Below are 17,589 nucleotides of genomic sequence, written 5' to 3'. Positions count from 1 at the left end.
TTGCGTGCCAACCCCGATGCGGGAAGTGGGCGACCCCTGAGATGAGCAGGATGAGGGCTTTCCCAGCCTATTCTACGGTATATGCAGCTACGGCTTCACGTTGTCGCGATAGGAAGGGGGTTGACCGGGGGGTTTTGGTCACAACCCACTCAAGATCGGCATATCCGAGCCCCATGGACGCGTTAGGGTGGCTGTTTATTTGTTCAGACTCCAGGGGATATTTGTATGAATCGGATCGACCTTTTTTTTATCCCCGATTGCACTTTCTGTCAACTTTAACCCGCAAGGGTGCGCCCCACGGACACGCTACAGACGCAGGGGGAAACGTTGCTACGCAGTACTACATTCCCCTCTCTGCTGGACCGGCGGCCCACCGCGTAATGGCCTTTTCTTATGAGATCCGTCCACCGGGGTTCGGGATCAGGGGTTTGCAGGACACGCGTCCAGTGAGCCTGAGAGGCAGCTCTTCTACTTCTCGGGGGGGCAGCGTTATTGCAGGTTCTTTTGGAGAGCCTGAGGATTTGGATGTAGACATTCCTAAGCATAATATGGGCCTTCACCGAAGCGTGAAAATCCGATCCCTGGTTCAACTCACTGCAATTGAGGCGCCGGGAGATGAAGCTTGGGCCAAGACCTTCACCTTATTCCTTGAAACACCCTACTCAGGCGCCTGCATACGTCGATGGCTGCAGGCATAGACGCCACGACTGGGGAACCATGTGCCTTCCAGAAAGAAAAGAAGGGATGACAGCAACGCCACTGCGAACTTGACAGGTCAAAAGACCGGACTACTGTTGCTAGTGGCGTCTGCAATTTCCAGTCGCGAGGAAGACTCACGTGATCGATGCCAGCTGGCAGGAACCAATGCCGATAGCTGTATCTGGGAGTTATGACCGCTCTAACACTCGTGCGCCGTGTTTCCGGCTCATATGTATATCAGGAAAGCCCACAATATGGAGGTTCCGGAAAATAAGATGAATTGCGCGTGCAAAGGGGAGACGGGCAGAGAAGGTCTCGACCCAGAGACTGGGACAAACCAGTGTCACGGCAGTTTTGTTCACTGCGGTTTGTGCAGGCAAGCGGGGGTCATTTGAAAGAGCCGGAGTGTCAGGGTATGAATGGTCCTTTATCTTCCGCTCTTTTCGAGGTATCGTATGAATGGATATTTATCACGAGTCTTGCGTTTCGATTGCTCGCTTTTAAGATCAAATACCCAATGTTGTGATATACCCATTTAGCCATTTCATCATTCACTTTTCTGGGGTCGACATCAGATTCTTCAGGCTACTATGAAGGAAACGAATCTTTCGGAGTGGTACTAAGCGACTAGAATGTAATATAGTCCACACTTCATTGATCCTTCACGCTACGGGTATTGCTAACGCACTATGTACTGAGCACAGCCACACGTCTCGATAATCAGAAAGCAAGCTAGGATCCAAATTAACCCCTTTTATTATAGAGAACGCCTCGCACAAACTACCTTGAATACGGTTCAATATATCTCATGTCCGGAATCAGAGCGTCACTCGTCATTGACAGCCAATGGCCAGCCACCGCGGCCCCATCAAAAGAATCATTCTCCACCAACTAGCAGCGGCGGTATGTTGATATCAAAGTCGTCGCCATCCTCAGCCACGCGCCCGACCACACACTTCGTCAGAGCCAAGAGTCCGTCATGATCAACCCCCCGATGAGACACCAGATGAAGCATAAACTCATCGACAGACGGGAATAACGGCGCAGCTGTATCATGCTCCACACAACAGAAGACACACCCAAAGCCCATAATCACCGACATGCCATCCCGCTTCGGAACATGGTTCTTCGCCAGGAACGCCCAGCGGTACCGGATCCCAGTCGAGACATGCGTATGGATGGAGTGGTCGACGGCTGCATCCTTGCGCCTCGCGACGGGTCCGGCGAGCGGCATGCCAAAGAAGCAGGACGAGGATGGGCAGCGCCAGCGCAATTTCCGGCCGTAGATTCCGTAGGGCTCGGTCATGAGCTTGAAGGTACCTGTTCCGGAACTGAGGCTCCACGCTCCTTTACAGAAGCCCAAATAGCGGTTGTCTTTCCGAGGTGGCCAGAAATTTTTATTGTGTAGGGAGTCTGAGACAGTAGTTTCGGTGGATCGACTCGAAATATCGGAGGTTCCTGAGGCATGAGATATTACCGAGGGTGGTAGGGGAGGAGAGTGTGAACGGCCGGGGGGTATTGCAGGGCGCTGAGGCAATGAATCTGGGCAGTTTGGGAATGAGCCTGCCAGGGATGTCTTTTGGTGAGATCGTGGCTCAGGGTACTCTTCTGCCATTGTGAAGATAGCTTCGTCGTCAGATGACCCGGGGTCGCTCTCGAATTCGACTCCGGAGTCGGATTTCAATTCATCTGCCCATGGGTTCGAGTACAATGGGTCTTCATCTCCTGTGATCACTTCTTCTTGATCGAGGCTGGGGCGGCGCTTGTCCCTCTTCATCTTCCGCGGAGAGGCGGCTGTTCTCTTTTCGGCGTATCTTCAGGCATGATCGACAGACCGGTGGTGTTAGCTAGCTTTGCGACGTCCACCTCCGGCTCCATGGGTGGCCCATCAGACTTGCTGCTGTTCCTCGACATGTTATTGAACCAAGAAGACATGGTCGTCCCAATACTTGATGACTTTCGTTCGTGGCGCTTAGGTGAAGGGGAAACCTCCCGGAAGCTGTCAGACGCCCCAGCCATATCCTTTGGTGAAACGGACATAGTATCCCGAAAGAAACTACCAGTGGACGGCTTGGGGGGAGTAATGGAGGGAATAGGCCAGCCTTTCGGTGCGGATGTCTGTGAAAGATCTTTGCCATTATAAAATTGCATGTGATGGGCAAGACTAGAAAGAGGGTCGAGGGAAGGACGGGAGGTAGGCATCGGATAGGGAGCTGGGCTGGTCAGAGCGATTCGCTCATAAAGCTCATGAAGAACCATGATGGTGCGGGCGCGGCCCTGATTCGAAGCCATGAGCAGGGACATCATGTTGAGACTGGCATTCTTCTCCACGGAGGCACGAAGATGAGTTAAGAGCATTCCTTGCAGTGTAATGACAATATCCTTCATTTGATCACGGGATATATCATCTCCTTCCTCGTACCTCCTACCCAGCTGCGCTGCATGAATGTTCCAATGTGTGAGGATCTCGGTTTGCCCCAGCGCCAAGGAGCATTCGAGATCGGCCACTGTGGTCTCATTTGACTGTCGACGGCGATCCCTCTTCTTCTTAACTGCGTTGAATAGCTTCGCGCCATCGCTGTAAGCGGAGACAACTAAGCCATGGTCAGTAGATGAACACGACAGAGATAGCGCAGTGCCATGACCCCGGGATTGGGCAAACGTACCAGCTGCAACACAAGCGACTACAGCGATGACCTCTGCTCCGGACATCTTGGCAGCCTAGTGGGGACCTATTAGGGTTCCATATGCTACCGGCTGTTCAACTCCAAGGCCCGCGTGTACGAACTAACTGGGGAGAGTGGACAAGAAGGCACATTCTTGGGCGCCAGGAGAAGGAAATATTTCCGAGGGCTGGGAAATTACCGGGGGAAAAAAACAAATAACAAATTACGAGCACGAAGGCAGACAGGCCGCATCTGCGGACTGCCCTTGTATGTGATGATACAGAGCCGACAGATGCGCAAGTCTCTGTGGCAAAACCCCAGGTAATTTACGGATGGGCCGGGCCTGAATACGATAGGCAAAGCCATCCAGCGGGGGATATACCCTGGTTTTCACACGTCATCTCAAAGCCCAATGCAGCAAGATCTGTCGCTTTTCAGCAGCTCCCAATTTACCCGGGCCAGAGGCCACGGCGCTTGTGATCTGGGAGACTGGAACCCTTCGTACGAATTATTATGGGCTTAAAAACAGTACAAAGTAAAGACCTCATTCACGAAGAGACGGCGATCAAATAGATTCTTGGCTTCGTGGAAGCCTTATCTGTACAGGGTCGGGTGGCTGAGTGGCGGCGCTAAAGCAGCCCTGTTCGTGTCTCGTCACCTTTGATGTGCTGTTCCCGCTCTCGCATGGCCTCCAATCGATTGATTATTCTATCCAGGGGCTAGTCAGACGGCCGATCAATTTCCCCACCAAGAGCTTCAATAATCCTGGCGCACTAATGCATAGGTACTTTGGTGGACGCTTCCTAAGGATATACTTCCATACTAGTAGACTCGGATACAAGAACGCAGGACATATTACTTCAACTGCTAATTACTTAGCCCAAGATAAGAAAAATATCCGAGAGAAATGAAAAACCATTGCGTAGATATACGGTAAAGAGGCCCGCATAATATTTCTCTATATTGCAGGAAAGCTGTGATAGGAATCGAATCACTTTGCAGGGTTGTCCAAGAGGTAACGGCGCTGGGACTACATAGCGGAAATCGAGAGCGTCTGCCAAGCTTGAGCCATCTGAACGGAAAAATTGTATTTGAAGCGCCATGTTAATTACTAAAGTCCCAAGGGCAAGACTGATGCACAAGTTCAAAGTTGGATAAATACCACAAACCCGCGCATGCAAATGTAACGCCACAAATAATGCAAAACAGCCAAATGGCCTAGGATATCAGTCAGCATAAAGCAAGAAATAACAATCAGATATGTCGCCCCTCCACATCAACAGCACCGTCCACGTCGCCGAGCAGTCTGCATGATCTGCACTTCCTCGGCATCACCCACCGTCGGGGCCTGCCCAAACCAGCTCCGCCGCTTATCCCCATAACCCAATCTGAAGCTGCCATTCGGGTCTATGTACCCCGGGGTCGCAGGAGTCAAGCTATCAGGAACACCGGGGGTTCCCCCAACCGACCCCGCAGCCTCGGCATCACGCCGATTCCGCTGCTCAACCAACTTCCGCGCAATAACACGAAAGACCTCGTCAATCCCCTCGCCATCCTTTGCACTGATCTCGTGACAACAGTCCCACCCAATTTCCTGGCCCCAGAACGCAGAGCTGCGCTTACTATCAGGACTCTGCAGGGCGGTCTGTGACACACCCACCGTACTCCCCCCGTTCGCGCTCCCAGCGGCACTGCTCCCAAATACCGCGGACCCAAATCCCAACCCCATCGCCCCGATCCCAGCAGACGGAGGGGGTGTCGATGCCCGACTGGGATACAGCTGCTCGGCGACATAGGCAATCGTGCGCTCGAACGGTACGCGACGCTTGGACGGATCATCGGCGACGATATCAGACTTGGTGCCGACGACGTGGATGACGAGGGGGTTGGAGTCACCCTCGCCGCCGCCAACGTTCATCCTCAGCTCGCGCAGCCAGCCGGCCATTTCGTGGAAGCTGTTTTCGTCCGTGATGTCATAGCAGAGGAGGCAGGCATGGGCGCCGCGGTAGTACAGGCGGGAGATGGAGCGGAAGCGCTCTTGGCCTGCAGTGTCCCAGATCTGGAGTCGCACGGTTGTGTCGGAGGTGGTGTCGATGACGCGTTGGGTGACGAAAGACGCGCCGACGGTGGAAGTGATAACGGCCGGTTTGAACTCGTTGCGGACGTAGCGGTGCACCAGGGAGGTTTTGCCGACGCCTTGAAGGGGAAGGGAGCGGTGTTAGTATTTTATAGAGGGGCCGTAGTTTGGGCCGTAGTTTTTGGGGCTAGCAGGGATCTACCTTGTCCACCGAGGACAACGATCTTGGCCTCAAGGGAGGAACTCATGGCGCGGGGTTGCAAAGGTGGGGAGCGGGTATTTGCATGGCCTGGCGATAGGAACACGGGGAAGATAAAGAAAGGGTCCCGACCAGGAATATGTACGGAGAAGCAAGCAAACTTGAAGCTTTAGAGAGAAATAGCTCGGATCGAGAAATTAATCAACAGATGGGGGAACTTGAACCCTTGGGACGCCCAGCGGGATCAGCCGACCGGTTTGATCACGTCCATCACAGCCCCCCTTGCACTCTTTTGACTCAACGCAGGCAAGGCGTGAGTCATGTCATATTCCTGGGACTCTTTGGAGCCTGAGCGTTTCAACTTGAAGAGTTGACAAGGGGGGGGCTTTTATGTTCGGCGCTGGAGATAACTAAGGTGATGTCGGCCACGTCAACAGAGCCTCGTATTCATATTAACTGGGGGTCGACCATGCACGACCCTGCGAGGCCCCCCCACTTTGTCTCGAATCCCCAGTCTTTTTTGAAAGCTTATCCACTATGGCGCTCTGGGTCTGTGATAGCCTCTTTCTGATGAAACGTATATTCGAAAATCGGATTGGCTGGAAATAGGTCCATGCCGGTTGCGTCAGATATATATAAGATCAAAGTCTATTGTGGCGAAACAAAGCACAATTGTCTGAGAGGGACACATGATTGCATTGAGATCTCACATGAATCATTACAGAGCTACCTTCGAGGCTTCGTATATAAGAGTTTCAAATGTTGCTTCTAATACAAGCCCGGGAAAACAAAAAGCACGCGGTTACTCCATACGTTCTCCAAGTTCGCCGAGAATAGCCTTTTTCACGCATGATCTCTGTGCTCGAACTCTGAAGTTGGTAGGAGAGTATGATTCAACCCAGAGGTTTACATTCGAAGACAAAAAAACCATTTACTCACAGAGCATCGTCGGTAAATGATCAACGTTTTGCATTCGAGCATCTAAGCATCTAAGATCTAACATCGCAGTCAAAGTGGGTATAGAAAGTGATCATCCTTGGCCAGAAGGGACCAGTAACATGAAAAAACAGAGGAAGCCGGCCAAAGATGAACATCAAAAGAAATCATGACAAGGAAATTCATTCACAAAATCCAGCTTTTATGCTCACTCGTTCGCCACGATATCCTGGTGAACCTCTTCCTGAAGCTCGTTGGCATCCGAGCTTGTCGAGTTGTGGCCCTTCTCCTCATCGCTAGCACCGCTGCCAGCACCGCCGAAGCCATACTCAAGGGCCTTCTCCTCGACCTGCTCGTCGGTGAGCTTGGGAAGGTCCTTGGCGGCCTTGACATAGCTCATGTTTTCGCAGTAACCCTTGGCAAAGATGATATCGATCTCTTCCAGACTGCGGCCCGCGGTCTCGGGGTAGAAGAAGTACATGACGGGGATGAAGACGGCGTTCCAGGCAGCGAAGAACAGATAAGTACCCCACCTAATTCGGTCTACCATAACAGGGGTGATCATAACAACTGTGAAGTTGAAGAGCCAGTTGGAGCAGGTCGAGACAGCGTTGGCCTTGGCACGGGTACGGATGGGCGAGATCTCGGCAGGGTACAACCAGGGCAGAGGCAGGATTGAAGCACCGAAGAAGGACATGTAAAGGAAGAAACCGAAGACAGCGCCCTTTGATGGTTCCGGCTTGTCGGGGATAAGACAAGCAAAGACGATGATCATGGCGACAAGTTGACCGGTCATACCGCCGATAAACAGCTTACGACGACCAATCTTCTCAATGAAGAACCAGGAGAAGGTAGCAAAGAGTGCGTAGACAATCATGTTCACACCGGAGATAATCATGGATAGCAATCGCTCCATGCCCAGCGACTGCTGCATCAGGACAGGCAGGTAGTAAATGACGGCGTTGCATCCAGAGAGCTGTTGAGCAATTTGCGAGGAGGACCCAATCAACATGCGACGGAAGTGTTGGGTACGGCCACTAGTAAGGAGATCCGAGTATCCTGCACCCTCGGCAGCACCAGCACTATGATATGGTTAGCTTATGTTTTGCAACATCTCAAGTAAACGCCAGAAGGGGACGGAACATACGCTTCGATAGATTCCAATACAAGCTGCTTCTGAAGCTGAGTCTCATGGTCGTCAATCTCTTTACCAGCGAGGGCGGCCAAAGCATATTCTCCCTCATGGACCTTGCCACGAGAAATCAAATAGCGGGAGACTCGGGCATATAGTACATGCCCACAACGATGACCAAACCGAAGACGATCTGGAAAGCAATGGGGAATCGCCAAACAAGGTCCACTGGCCCGAAGGAGGCACCGAAGTCGATCCAATAGGCGATAGCTGTTCCAATAGCAATAATACCTCCCTCAATACAGATCAGAAGACCACGGTTGCTAGTCTTGGAACATTCAGCCTGGTAGGTCGGGATGGTAGAAGTATTCATTCCGTTACCAACACCAGTCACGACTCGTCCCACAATGAACTGTGCAAGAGGCGTGGCGTCTTCGACAGCTGTGACTTGGATAACAACGCCGATAATCATGACAGCGGCGCCTGCGATAACCATCTTGCGGCGACCAAGCCTGTCACCGGTGAACAGAGCAAACATAGCGCCGAACAAGCATCCAACTTCGTAGACAGCCGTGACAGTGGCCTGCAAAGTGTTGTCTCCGTCCAGCATGGGAAGCAGCTTGAAAAACTTCGGTGCGCTGATAATACCGGACATAACGCCTTGGTCATAACCGAAAAGGAGGAAGCCCATCGTCGCGATGGTAGAAACCGTCAGCGACAGTTTCTTCCCCAGACAGGCCGGCAAAGCTCGGCGAGGAAGTGTGACCCAGCATGGCCGATTGTGTCGCTATAGTAGGTGGTACAATATACGTAGAGGCGACCCTAGTGAGGTAGTAGTAAGGCCCGTGTCCGATATAGATAGAGATCTGTCTCCCCCAGGAACACGTGGGACAGGGAGCGTTGCCAGCCAAGAAAAACCTTGGAAGTGGGACAAGACAAAGAATGGAGTCTGTAGGAAGGAGAAAAAAAGGGCAACCCGGGGAAAGGGGGAATATTTGAATGACCGAGAAATAGTCATTCAATGCACAGAAGTGGCAAGGACCTGCGCCGTGGGTCTCCAACTTACCCCGTCTTTTTACTGCACCCGTGGTGTCTCAACGCCTAAACCAGGGAGAGTAAATCGATTGCACAGGAGGAGCGCAGACCCAAGGACCGAGGGAGCAAGCTGATCCCCAGAGCTGCTCCACCCATACTGAGCAGGGACTGCGAATGAGAGCCACCGCGATGGAGCCAAGCTCCCGGATGCGTCAATAAAGATCGATTAAGCATTCGCGGGGACCCACGGGGGTCTTCGTGTGGTGTCCCTGATGACATCAAGGGCGGGCTGGCACCTGTGTACCATGGCAATTGTTTAATTTTCTTTTTTCCTCTTTTTCTCTCTTTTTCTCTTTTTTTATTTGGCCTCTTTCTTTTTTTTCTCTATGCCGTCCGTCATCGCTGGTATTCTCGAGTGGCTGCCCTTTGGCCTCCATCCTCCACATAGCGACCAAGGTCGTTTGAACGGCCAATCATGGCCAGTATCATGCCGAGGAGCCCATGCTTAGTGTGGCGCTAGCGATGATTAGAGGGCTTCCCTGTGCTCTTGGAAAGTTTTTTTTTTTGTATCAGAATGTCAATAAAGTGTGTTGGTAAACAAAGTGCACTTTCATTTGTCGGCAGCAAATCAGTTCTTGGAGCAAGGGGTTTCTCTATTTACTCGTAAGGGTCTGGATATTATATCCTTCATGTAACGGTTGTTTTTACGGGGCAGTCAGTCAAACAATGCAGAGAATGCTTGCGGGGTCTGTTATCGTCTCGGTGAGGACCCATCTAGAGGTGGATTTTGCATCGCCCTAGTGCTGACACAAGCTAATCAACCTGGAGCCCTGTCGCATGGACCGGAGCATAAAAGCTGGGGCCAAGAGGGGAACATGCAGGCCTCGAAGGAAAGGAGGGAAAGCCGAGGACAACACTCGGCATCTTCTCGGGACGCCGTCACCGTACGTCCCGATGGAGAGAAGACGGGCTGCGAAGTGGGCGAGTGTGGATGCAGCAAGTGGAGGGGGATGATGCAAGAATGCCACCGAGCGCGAACTAGCGGCTTCGAGGCGGATCAGTGGGCCCTGGAGACCCACCACACGCCCCCCCCTGCTGGTATGCTCGAGCAGCGAGAAATGCAACTTCCCCGAGCGCTCGCTCCTTGCGCGGTGCAATCTGACGGATGGCAAAAGTTACCCTGGGCCGTAGCAGCCGTTGATTCGTTTCCCCGTGGTTTGAGATCCTCCTTAGGCAGCTATCGCGACGGCGAAGTCTAGGCTTAAAAAGTTGCCCGCAGGCCCGTTACGCTAGATGATGTAACTTGCTATTGGCAACCATCTGGGTTAATTCTATCCCCTGTCCAAAAAAGGGATTCAAGTTGCTGGGGGTTATTGCGGGGTTTTCTTTATTGGTCATTGAATTGAATATTTTGGGTCGAACTAGCGAAGGAGGACAGGGCATGTGGTCCAGTATTGTCTCCAAAGTTAATGGTCCATATTATCCCCGGATCCAAAGTATCCCGTGGCTTTTTCACTACAGTATGCGTTATAAAGTTAGGCCGTGCGGAGATAAGGATCCCCACTTCGTCATTGTCCATACCTTCGCCCAGTGCGAGGTGCCACTCCGATCCCGTGGAGGGTACGTTATGGTATAGTCGGAACGGGTGCAATGTAGGGTATATCGGAGTCTGCGGTGAAAGAAGATGAGACGAGCGCTTCGCACTTCGTCTAGAGATCCGCCTATACTTGCCACGAGTCTTTCAGGCGAACAACCTGCGCCTGAGATCGTCCAGTTTGGTATCGTGTCTGAGAGAAAAATAGACCATATTAGTGCTGCGCGCAAATACTCACGTACAACCCCAGAGCTGAGTTATACCATCTGAAGTAAGGCCAACGATGATCGGACCCGGCAGTGTAGTATTACTGCGTCGTTATGCTAAATGGGGCGGGCGTCATTCGCCCGATCGTAAAAGACACTCTCAGAAGAATGCTGGATATTTTGGAAACATCCCTCTCCCTATTATGAGTGTATGGGGCCCTTAACATGTGAACTTGCACAACAGCGTCACATTACAATGAGCCTACCAGTACCCCAGAAACACATCTTCTGGTCTGATCAATAAGCATCTTTGTAAAAGAGGGCATGAAATGACGTTGATCGAGGGCGAAACAAAATTTGCCTCACGATGTAATGCCGATCCACCGCGACGATCCCGCCACGTCATTCCTGGAACCATCGCGCGGCTGTCAGCACCCTACTTGTTGGAAACTTCGATAATTATTCGAGACAGGCTAGCGGTATGGCACTTGGAGAGATCGCCTTAGCATTGGCTACCAGGTATGGGGAACTGCATCTCATCACCATCAAAGCTGGACTGAACTGCTCGTATCCGAAGTCAAGAGCCCGGTGACCGTGAAAGTCCGGTACCTCCAGAAAACGAGAATTGGGAAGAACAAAGCACTGGACGGAGCTCAACTACCCCAACCACAACCAGCCGCGCCCAACCAATTGCCGTGGTGAACTTCAATACTGAGGTAGGGTTAGTCCGGATTTTGCGGCTGACCAGGGATTCGCATCCCGCCAAGCGCATAGCCCCAGATCCCTGAATCTGAAGAAACTGGGGAGGGAATCGTGGAGTCTGCGGATCTGTTCGGGGCTGCAGACAGTTCTTGTGGAGAACCCTCCGGCGAAGGGGGAAACAAATGATCATGGGACCAATCCAGCCTCAGCCCTGAACTCTGGTTTTCTATGATTAATGTCGCATATCTCTGCAGAGGCCCACTAGGCGAACTCACTGCGGTGAATGTTGCAATAGTGATGCCTCACGTGCAATCTGTTTCTATTCCGGTGTTCTACGCCAGATCGACGCATGCATTGCTCGTCTGACCTGCCTTCTTGAGCGTGCATTCTAGAATACGGAACCTCAGGGATTGGTGCGTGCTTGAATATGCTATACAGGGCAGCCGGTCCCGCATATAATCGTCCAATTGGGTAAAAGTAAATACAACCGGCTCCAAGTCTAGGACATGAAACCGTAACGGAACTTCACGGTAAATCTATCGAGGAGGTTTGCTCCTACCCAACCTTACCCGACCTTCGAGGGTCTGGGGTGGGCCCCTTTGTTCTCATATCACGGGCTTCGAGATCGAGATAGTCAGGACCAAGGGGAGGACGCGATGTTGACAGTGCCATATTGAGTTTTCAGCTCGCTTAGAGAAATCCATGTTGCATGGCTGGAATCGACGGTTGCAACCAAAATTGGATGTGTACAGGCTACGAACACGAGACATCGTGAGTCGATGATGTAAATCTACAGATCTGGGTAATGGGGATCGAAAACTTGATACGGGTAGCAATATGTTTGGTAAGAGTAGGAGTACAGAAGCTCGCATTCTGAGACTAGTAGAGCTAAGTGATCCAAGGAAAGATATGCTCCCAGTGGTAGCTGTTTATCTGCTAAGGCCACAACGGGAAAGAGATGCATGTTGAAGCCCTGATAAGTTGCTCCGGTATTTGCTAGTAATTCTAAAAGATACATGGTGAACCATCACCCAGTTTTTGCTGCATGTACACTTCGAGTGTACAAGGTAAGATCCATGTGAAATGAATTCGACTCAAGTCGAAAGACGAGTATCAACGCCACCAACGTGCCTCAATGCCCTTTGAAATCCCAAAAAAAGGCCATGGCCTCCGCTTACAGGACAATGACCTGCGGCGGATTACCCAGTTTCCCAGACCCGCGATACATGCATGCCGCATTCACCATCCACCCGCCCCCGGGACTCTCACCACCCCATATCTGAGCCCAGATGACGCCCAGCACACCGTAGACAATGACCCGAGCCGCATCAACCCAGCCGGAAGGATCAAAGAGGTCTCGGAAGAAGCCACCAAGAGCGACGACCCGGCTATAGCGAGCACGTACGCGCCGCGCCGCGCAGAGACGCTCCCAAGCACGCTGGGCTTCGTCCCAGAAAACGGGCTCACGGCCTGCAGACTCGTGGATGTGGCCAAAGACATGCAGGAGGGGCCGAACACGCCAGGCTTCGTTCAAGAGGTTGGGACAGCCTGTGGAATAGACCGGAGACAGATCGAGGTGTGCCTGGGGCGGGGTATGAGTGACCAGGATGTCTGTTTCCTGAGGGACAGTGCCGGACCAGGCGTCGAACTTGGGAGGGTAGGTGAAGGCATGCTCGGGGCCCATGGGGACGATAGCGGGTATTTGAGGTGCACCATAGACCGTCAACAAGCGAGGATGGGCGTGGGTCAAGGGTGTTTTCGCATCTGAGACAGACGTCGTATCGGGCGGGTTAAACTCGAGGGTAACGGCGGAGTGCTGAAGGTAATGAATGTCTCCCCAATCGATGCGGGAGCCGTTCCTGTCGTCGATCTCGTGGATGGAAGCTGTGGAAGCAGAGACACCCACAAAGGAGCCGTTGGGAGTCTCATCGCGGTCCTCCTCGAGGCGTGATCGCGGGTCGAAGTAGCCGTCATGGTTGCCGCAGATCACGACCTTGTGCTTGTGCGGAAGGGAACGTAACCAATCAACAGCAGCTTGGATCTCGCGCACGGAGCCATCGTTGGCCAGGTCCCCGGCGTGTATTAGAAGATCGCCATCGGGCACATCGGGCCATTTCTGAGTATGAGTATCCGAAATGCAGACCACGCTGATCGGGTGCGCAGCTGGCGGAGGAAGCCGAGGGGAGCCGCGAAGCCGGAGCAACGCCTGGTGCAGGGGATAAAGCAGGGCGACCAGCGGAGATGATATGAAGTAGTCCGAGATTGGACGTCGGTGGAAAGGGCTGGACATGCTGAAACAGTGTCGCCTTCCCAACCGACCCCTTGAAGGAATGTGCTTTCCAAGTGGAAGCTTGAGAACTGTAGAGTGCCAAGGCCCGAACCGCATGCGGGGACCCCAAGCACGTGCAATACTCCAAATACCTTCTTGGGGCCAACCAGGTGGGGGGTTCGGCGCTTTCGGAGCACAAGCACAATCGAAATAATTCGATAGGAGCGGCCGTAGATCTCTTGCGACTTCGAAATATTCCTCAAAGACTGAACCTCGGACCCCTGCACTCTTGGGAATGGGCGGTACTATACAGGATAGAGGCGGTCAGTGCCGAATTAGAGAGCATTTCGGAGGGATTCAGATGCTTTTCGGCCAGTCAGATCGCATACTATGCTACCATCTGATATTAATCACTCAAGCCCCTGCTGCTACACATTAGGATGTCTTTACCCAAGCTGTAAAGCTGTACCGCAAAATGGCAGATAATAGACTATGATTAATGACTGCTGCTAGTATCATAAAGTAATTTGGCTAGACTTGGTCATCTTCTGGTAAAAAGAGTACACATAGCGAAAGATCCTACGCGATGATGACAGTCCAAGTGCATACCATCGCAGCTGTCAACCGAAGAACCCCGACTGATATTATTGTCTGGATTCGGAGCCTTGGATATGACAAGCTTCACCGCCCTAGGGGACAGAATGAGATACATAACCCTAAGTTTTGGATCCGTGGACTTCTCTAAAGACTAAAACTAGCACAGGGAGGCACAACAAGTGTATAGCTTCCCAGTACCGGTGGCTGGCGGAAATTCATAGAGAGAACCAGATCCCTAACAGTCGTGTACAAGAAGAACCCGACCGCTAGATTTACCTTAGAAAAACCCTTACTTCTTCTTAGAACTCTTCTTGAACTTTCCATAGGACGATGTTACGTGGGGATTGCGCATGGGCAACAAGCGGGGACGATCGGAGCGGTGACATCAGCATGTGGCCCAGATCGTCAGCATCAAGATAGGCCTGAGCCGAAGTACATCAGCTCCAGATTGACTATCATGGTATGGCAAGTACTGTTACCAATGCAGTAACTGTTCGCTTTGATTGTCTGGAACAAATCAAATACTAGCTTCAAAGAGTTTCCTACAATTATAAAACACCCAGCCACTTCGAGTATATGGCTAAAGCAAGACTACTGAGTAGGGCAAGGCATGATCATGAAACAAAACCGCTGGATTTGAGGATCTATACATATTTGAAAGCGATCTAGAGTACAAGACCAGCCCTTTCACCTCGGGGCCCTTCCCTTAGTATTTATGAAGTGGTCGCTTGTTTATATGCCTTGACTATTTACCCGTTGCTCCATCCGTCACTTTTTGCCACATCCGTCCCAAGTGGCTGCTTGCGGAATTACCAGCCCTTCTGCCCTCGAAACTTTCAGCGGAAGCACATGCTGGCGCCCTCGACCGAAATTCACTTCTCGATAGTTTCTGTCCTCGACATACTGCGTACGCGCTCCGCAACTCACGCTATCGCCTCGTAGCCTGATCGCGCACCCAATCATACCCGCACTCCCAGCCATCGCAAACCTGTCGCACTACGCTACTTTGTTTCGTTTTACGGGGGATTTCGCATTTTCACTTTCTTTCAACCCCAGCAACAAAGCAGCATCTTGCCTACGATCTGATATCTCGCGGACTTGACCCAATCTCGTTGCCCAACTGAAATCGAACACGGCGGGTCGTGGCCCCTCCGCACCGCCCTCTCATCACGCTTTTCTCCTTCCCGCCATCCAAACACCTGCCCCGCCTTTCTCAGCTTGAACTTGTTCCCTCATCAACATGGATGGTGTCGACCTCAAACAGGCCGTGTTGAACAAGGGAAAACAGATGGCCAGCGTCGCTGCCTCTGCTGCCAATGGCAACGGTGGCAAGAAGCGGAGAAAGGGCACCGATCTCAAGCCCATCGTCACTAACGAAGCCAACCCGGCAGATCCCACTGAATCGTATGTTGAGACCTTGATTCCCTCCCCCGCCCCCCCGATGTTTTTGCTTCTATGGCACCGCGATGCGAACCGAATTCGCCCGGTCGCTTCTGCATCCCCATTTGTTCATACTTTATCTACCTCCCAATGTCCAGCTCCGATGAGATCCCAGCTAATCGCATCTTTCCTGAAGTAGTGGCGCCGCGCCCGCAAACCCCAAAACATCTGGCGCCGCAGCCTCGCGCTCGCCCTCCAGTTCCTCCGGTGACGAAATCGAAACTACCGCGGAAGAAGAAGACTCAGAAGATTATTGTAAAGGTGGTTACCACCCAGTAGCGGTCGGCGAGACCTACAACAACGGTCGATACGTTGTCGTTCGCAAACTCGGGTGGGGTCACTTCTCAACAGTCTGGCTGTCCCGAGACACGACGAATGGAAAACATGTCGCGCTGAAGGTGGTGCGCTCGGCTGCCCATTACACCGAGACTGCGATCGACGAGATCAAGCTACTCAATCGCATTGTCCAAGCAAACCCGTCGCACCCTGGGCGCAAGCATGTTGTGAGTCTGCTAGACTCTTTCGAGCACAAGGGTCCCAATGGAGTCCACGTATGCATGGTTTTTGAGGTTCTTGGTGAGAATCTGCTGGGACTCATCAAGCGCTGGAATCATCGAGGTATCCCCATGCCCCTGGTCAAGCAGATCACAAAGCAAGTCCTGCTTGGTTTAGATTATCTTCACCGCGAGTGTGGCATCATTCACACCGACCTGAAGCCGGAGAACGTGTTGATTGAGATCGGAGACGTCGAGCAGATCGTCAAGGCCCATGTGCAGCAAGAAGAGACGAAAAAGGAAAACAAGGAAGACAACCGCAACGGCCGCCGGAGGAGGCGCACCCTGATCACTGGCAGCCAGCCTTTGCCCAGTCCACTCAACACCAGCTTCAGCAGTTTCGACTTTAAGCACAGCTCCTCAAACTCACACAGCAGCCTGAGTCAGATGGTAAATGAATCAAGTGAGTCGGACCTGACCCCGGAGCTTTCTTCCGAGAACGGATACTGACATTCAATAGCACCGCCCATTGCAGAGAATCCGTCTATGAAGGAAAAGCTCGGCATCCCAGAAGATGAAGTCGATCACCAGAAAGAGCGAGAAAAGACAGCGTAAGTCCGTCCTTCAACGATGCTGAATTCTGAGCGTAACCAAGCTGATATTTTGCAGGGACCTCTTAGAGCGAGAAGTGTCTGGAATTTCCCTGGACAAAGGCTCGTCATCTACTAAGTCTGTCGAAGAGGAGATTGACGCGAGCATTATTTCAGTCAAGATCGCTGACTTGGGTAACGCTTGTTGGGTGGGTCATCATTTCACCAACGACATTCAGACCCGGCAATATCGGTCCCCCGAAGTTATTTTGGGAGCCAAGTGGGGTGCTAGTACTGATGTGTGGAGTATGGCGTGCATGGTATGTCTTTCTCACGTACCTCTGCGAGCTTCATTTGCTGACTGACTGGCTCGCTAGGTATTCGAGCTTATCACTGGCGACTATCTTTTCGATCCGCAGTCCGGTACGAAGTACGGCAAGGACGATGACCATATCGCCCAGATTATCGAACTTCTGGGTTCATTCCCCAAGTCTATGACCATGTCTGGCAAGTGGGCGGGAGATATCTTCAATAGGAAGGGAGAATTGCGTAACATCCACCGACTTCGACACTGGGCCCTGCCCGATGTTCTTCGTGAGAAGTACCATTATTCCGTTGACGAGGGCATGCGGATCAGCGAGTTCCTTCTGCCAATGCTTGATCTCTCGCCCGAAAAGCGCGCCAATGCGGGTGGGATGGCATCGCATGAATGGATGCAGGACACTCCAGGGATGGAAGGAATTGATCTGGGGATCAAGCCGGGGACTCGGGGTGAGGGGATCGAAGGTTGGGCGTCGGAAGTCAAACGGCGATAAGCGTCCGGTCTTGTCTTTCAGCGTTCTTGTGTCTCAAATTACCCTTCCCATTCCCCATCAGCTTGAAAGGATCTGGATGTCCTAGATGGGCTCCTTTTCCATCTCCTATGTCTTGTTTCACTTACGCCGTGGTTGATG

At 52.2% G+C, this 17,589-nt stretch overlaps 5 protein-coding genes across 5 annotated transcripts; 1 reads left to right on the top strand and 4 right to left on the bottom strand.

The window, feature by feature from the left end:
- Positions 1-1,576: 1,576 nt before the first annotated feature.
- N7468_008814 (uncharacterized protein) lies at positions 1,577-3,411 on the bottom strand (the record flags this gene model as incomplete). Its single annotated transcript, XM_058478110.1, has 3 exons — positions 1,577-2,493; positions 2,535-3,293; positions 3,366-3,411. The coding sequence occupies 3 exons, from the start codon at positions 3,409-3,411 to the stop codon at positions 1,577-1,579; spliced, it is 1,722 nt and encodes a 573-aa protein (XP_058326440.1).
- Positions 3,412-4,641: 1,230 nt separating this feature from the next.
- Positions 4,642-5,690, bottom strand: N7468_008813 (Rab family GTPase; the record flags this gene model as incomplete). Its single annotated transcript, XM_058478109.1, has 2 exons — positions 4,642-5,561; positions 5,645-5,690. The coding sequence occupies 2 exons, from the start codon at positions 5,688-5,690 to the stop codon at positions 4,642-4,644; spliced, it is 966 nt and encodes a 321-aa protein (XP_058326439.1).
- A 1,095-nt stretch (positions 5,691-6,785) lies between these two features.
- Positions 6,786-8,400, bottom strand: N7468_008812 (putative MFS monosaccharide transporter; the record flags this gene model as incomplete). Its single annotated transcript, XM_058478108.1, has 3 exons — positions 6,786-7,659; positions 7,725-7,825; positions 7,879-8,400. 3 exons carry the CDS (start codon positions 8,398-8,400, stop codon positions 6,786-6,788), a joined length of 1,497 nt encoding a protein of 498 aa, XP_058326438.1.
- Positions 8,401-12,420: 4,020 nt separating this feature from the next.
- On the bottom strand, positions 12,421-13,536 carry N7468_008811 (metallophosphatase domain-containing protein; the record flags this gene model as incomplete). The annotated part of the gene is made up of 1 exon (XM_058478107.1): positions 12,421-13,536. The coding sequence occupies one exon, from the start codon at positions 13,534-13,536 to the stop codon at positions 12,421-12,423; it is 1,116 nt and encodes a 371-aa protein (XP_058326437.1).
- A 1,816-nt stretch (positions 13,537-15,352) lies between these two features.
- N7468_008810 (serine/threonine-protein kinase) lies at positions 15,353-17,451 on the top strand (the record flags this gene model as incomplete). The annotated part of the gene is made up of 5 exons (XM_058478106.1): positions 15,353-15,516; positions 15,692-16,509; positions 16,567-16,657; positions 16,716-16,956; positions 17,014-17,451. The coding sequence occupies 5 exons, from the start codon at positions 15,353-15,355 to the stop codon at positions 17,449-17,451; spliced, it is 1,752 nt and encodes a 583-aa protein (XP_058326436.1).
- Between the last annotated feature and the right edge of the window lie 138 nt (positions 17,452-17,589).

This window comes from Penicillium chermesinum (assembly GCF_028974085.1).
Source record: "Penicillium chermesinum strain IBT 19713 chromosome Unknown utg000007l:1.0-2695246.0:1.0-2697696.0, whole genome shotgun sequence".
NCBI classification, from domain to species: domain Eukaryota; kingdom Fungi; phylum Ascomycota; class Eurotiomycetes; order Eurotiales; family Aspergillaceae; genus Penicillium; species Penicillium chermesinum.
The sequence above is the reverse complement of the archived record's forward strand: the minus strand, read 5'-3'. Positions and strand labels throughout refer to the sequence as shown.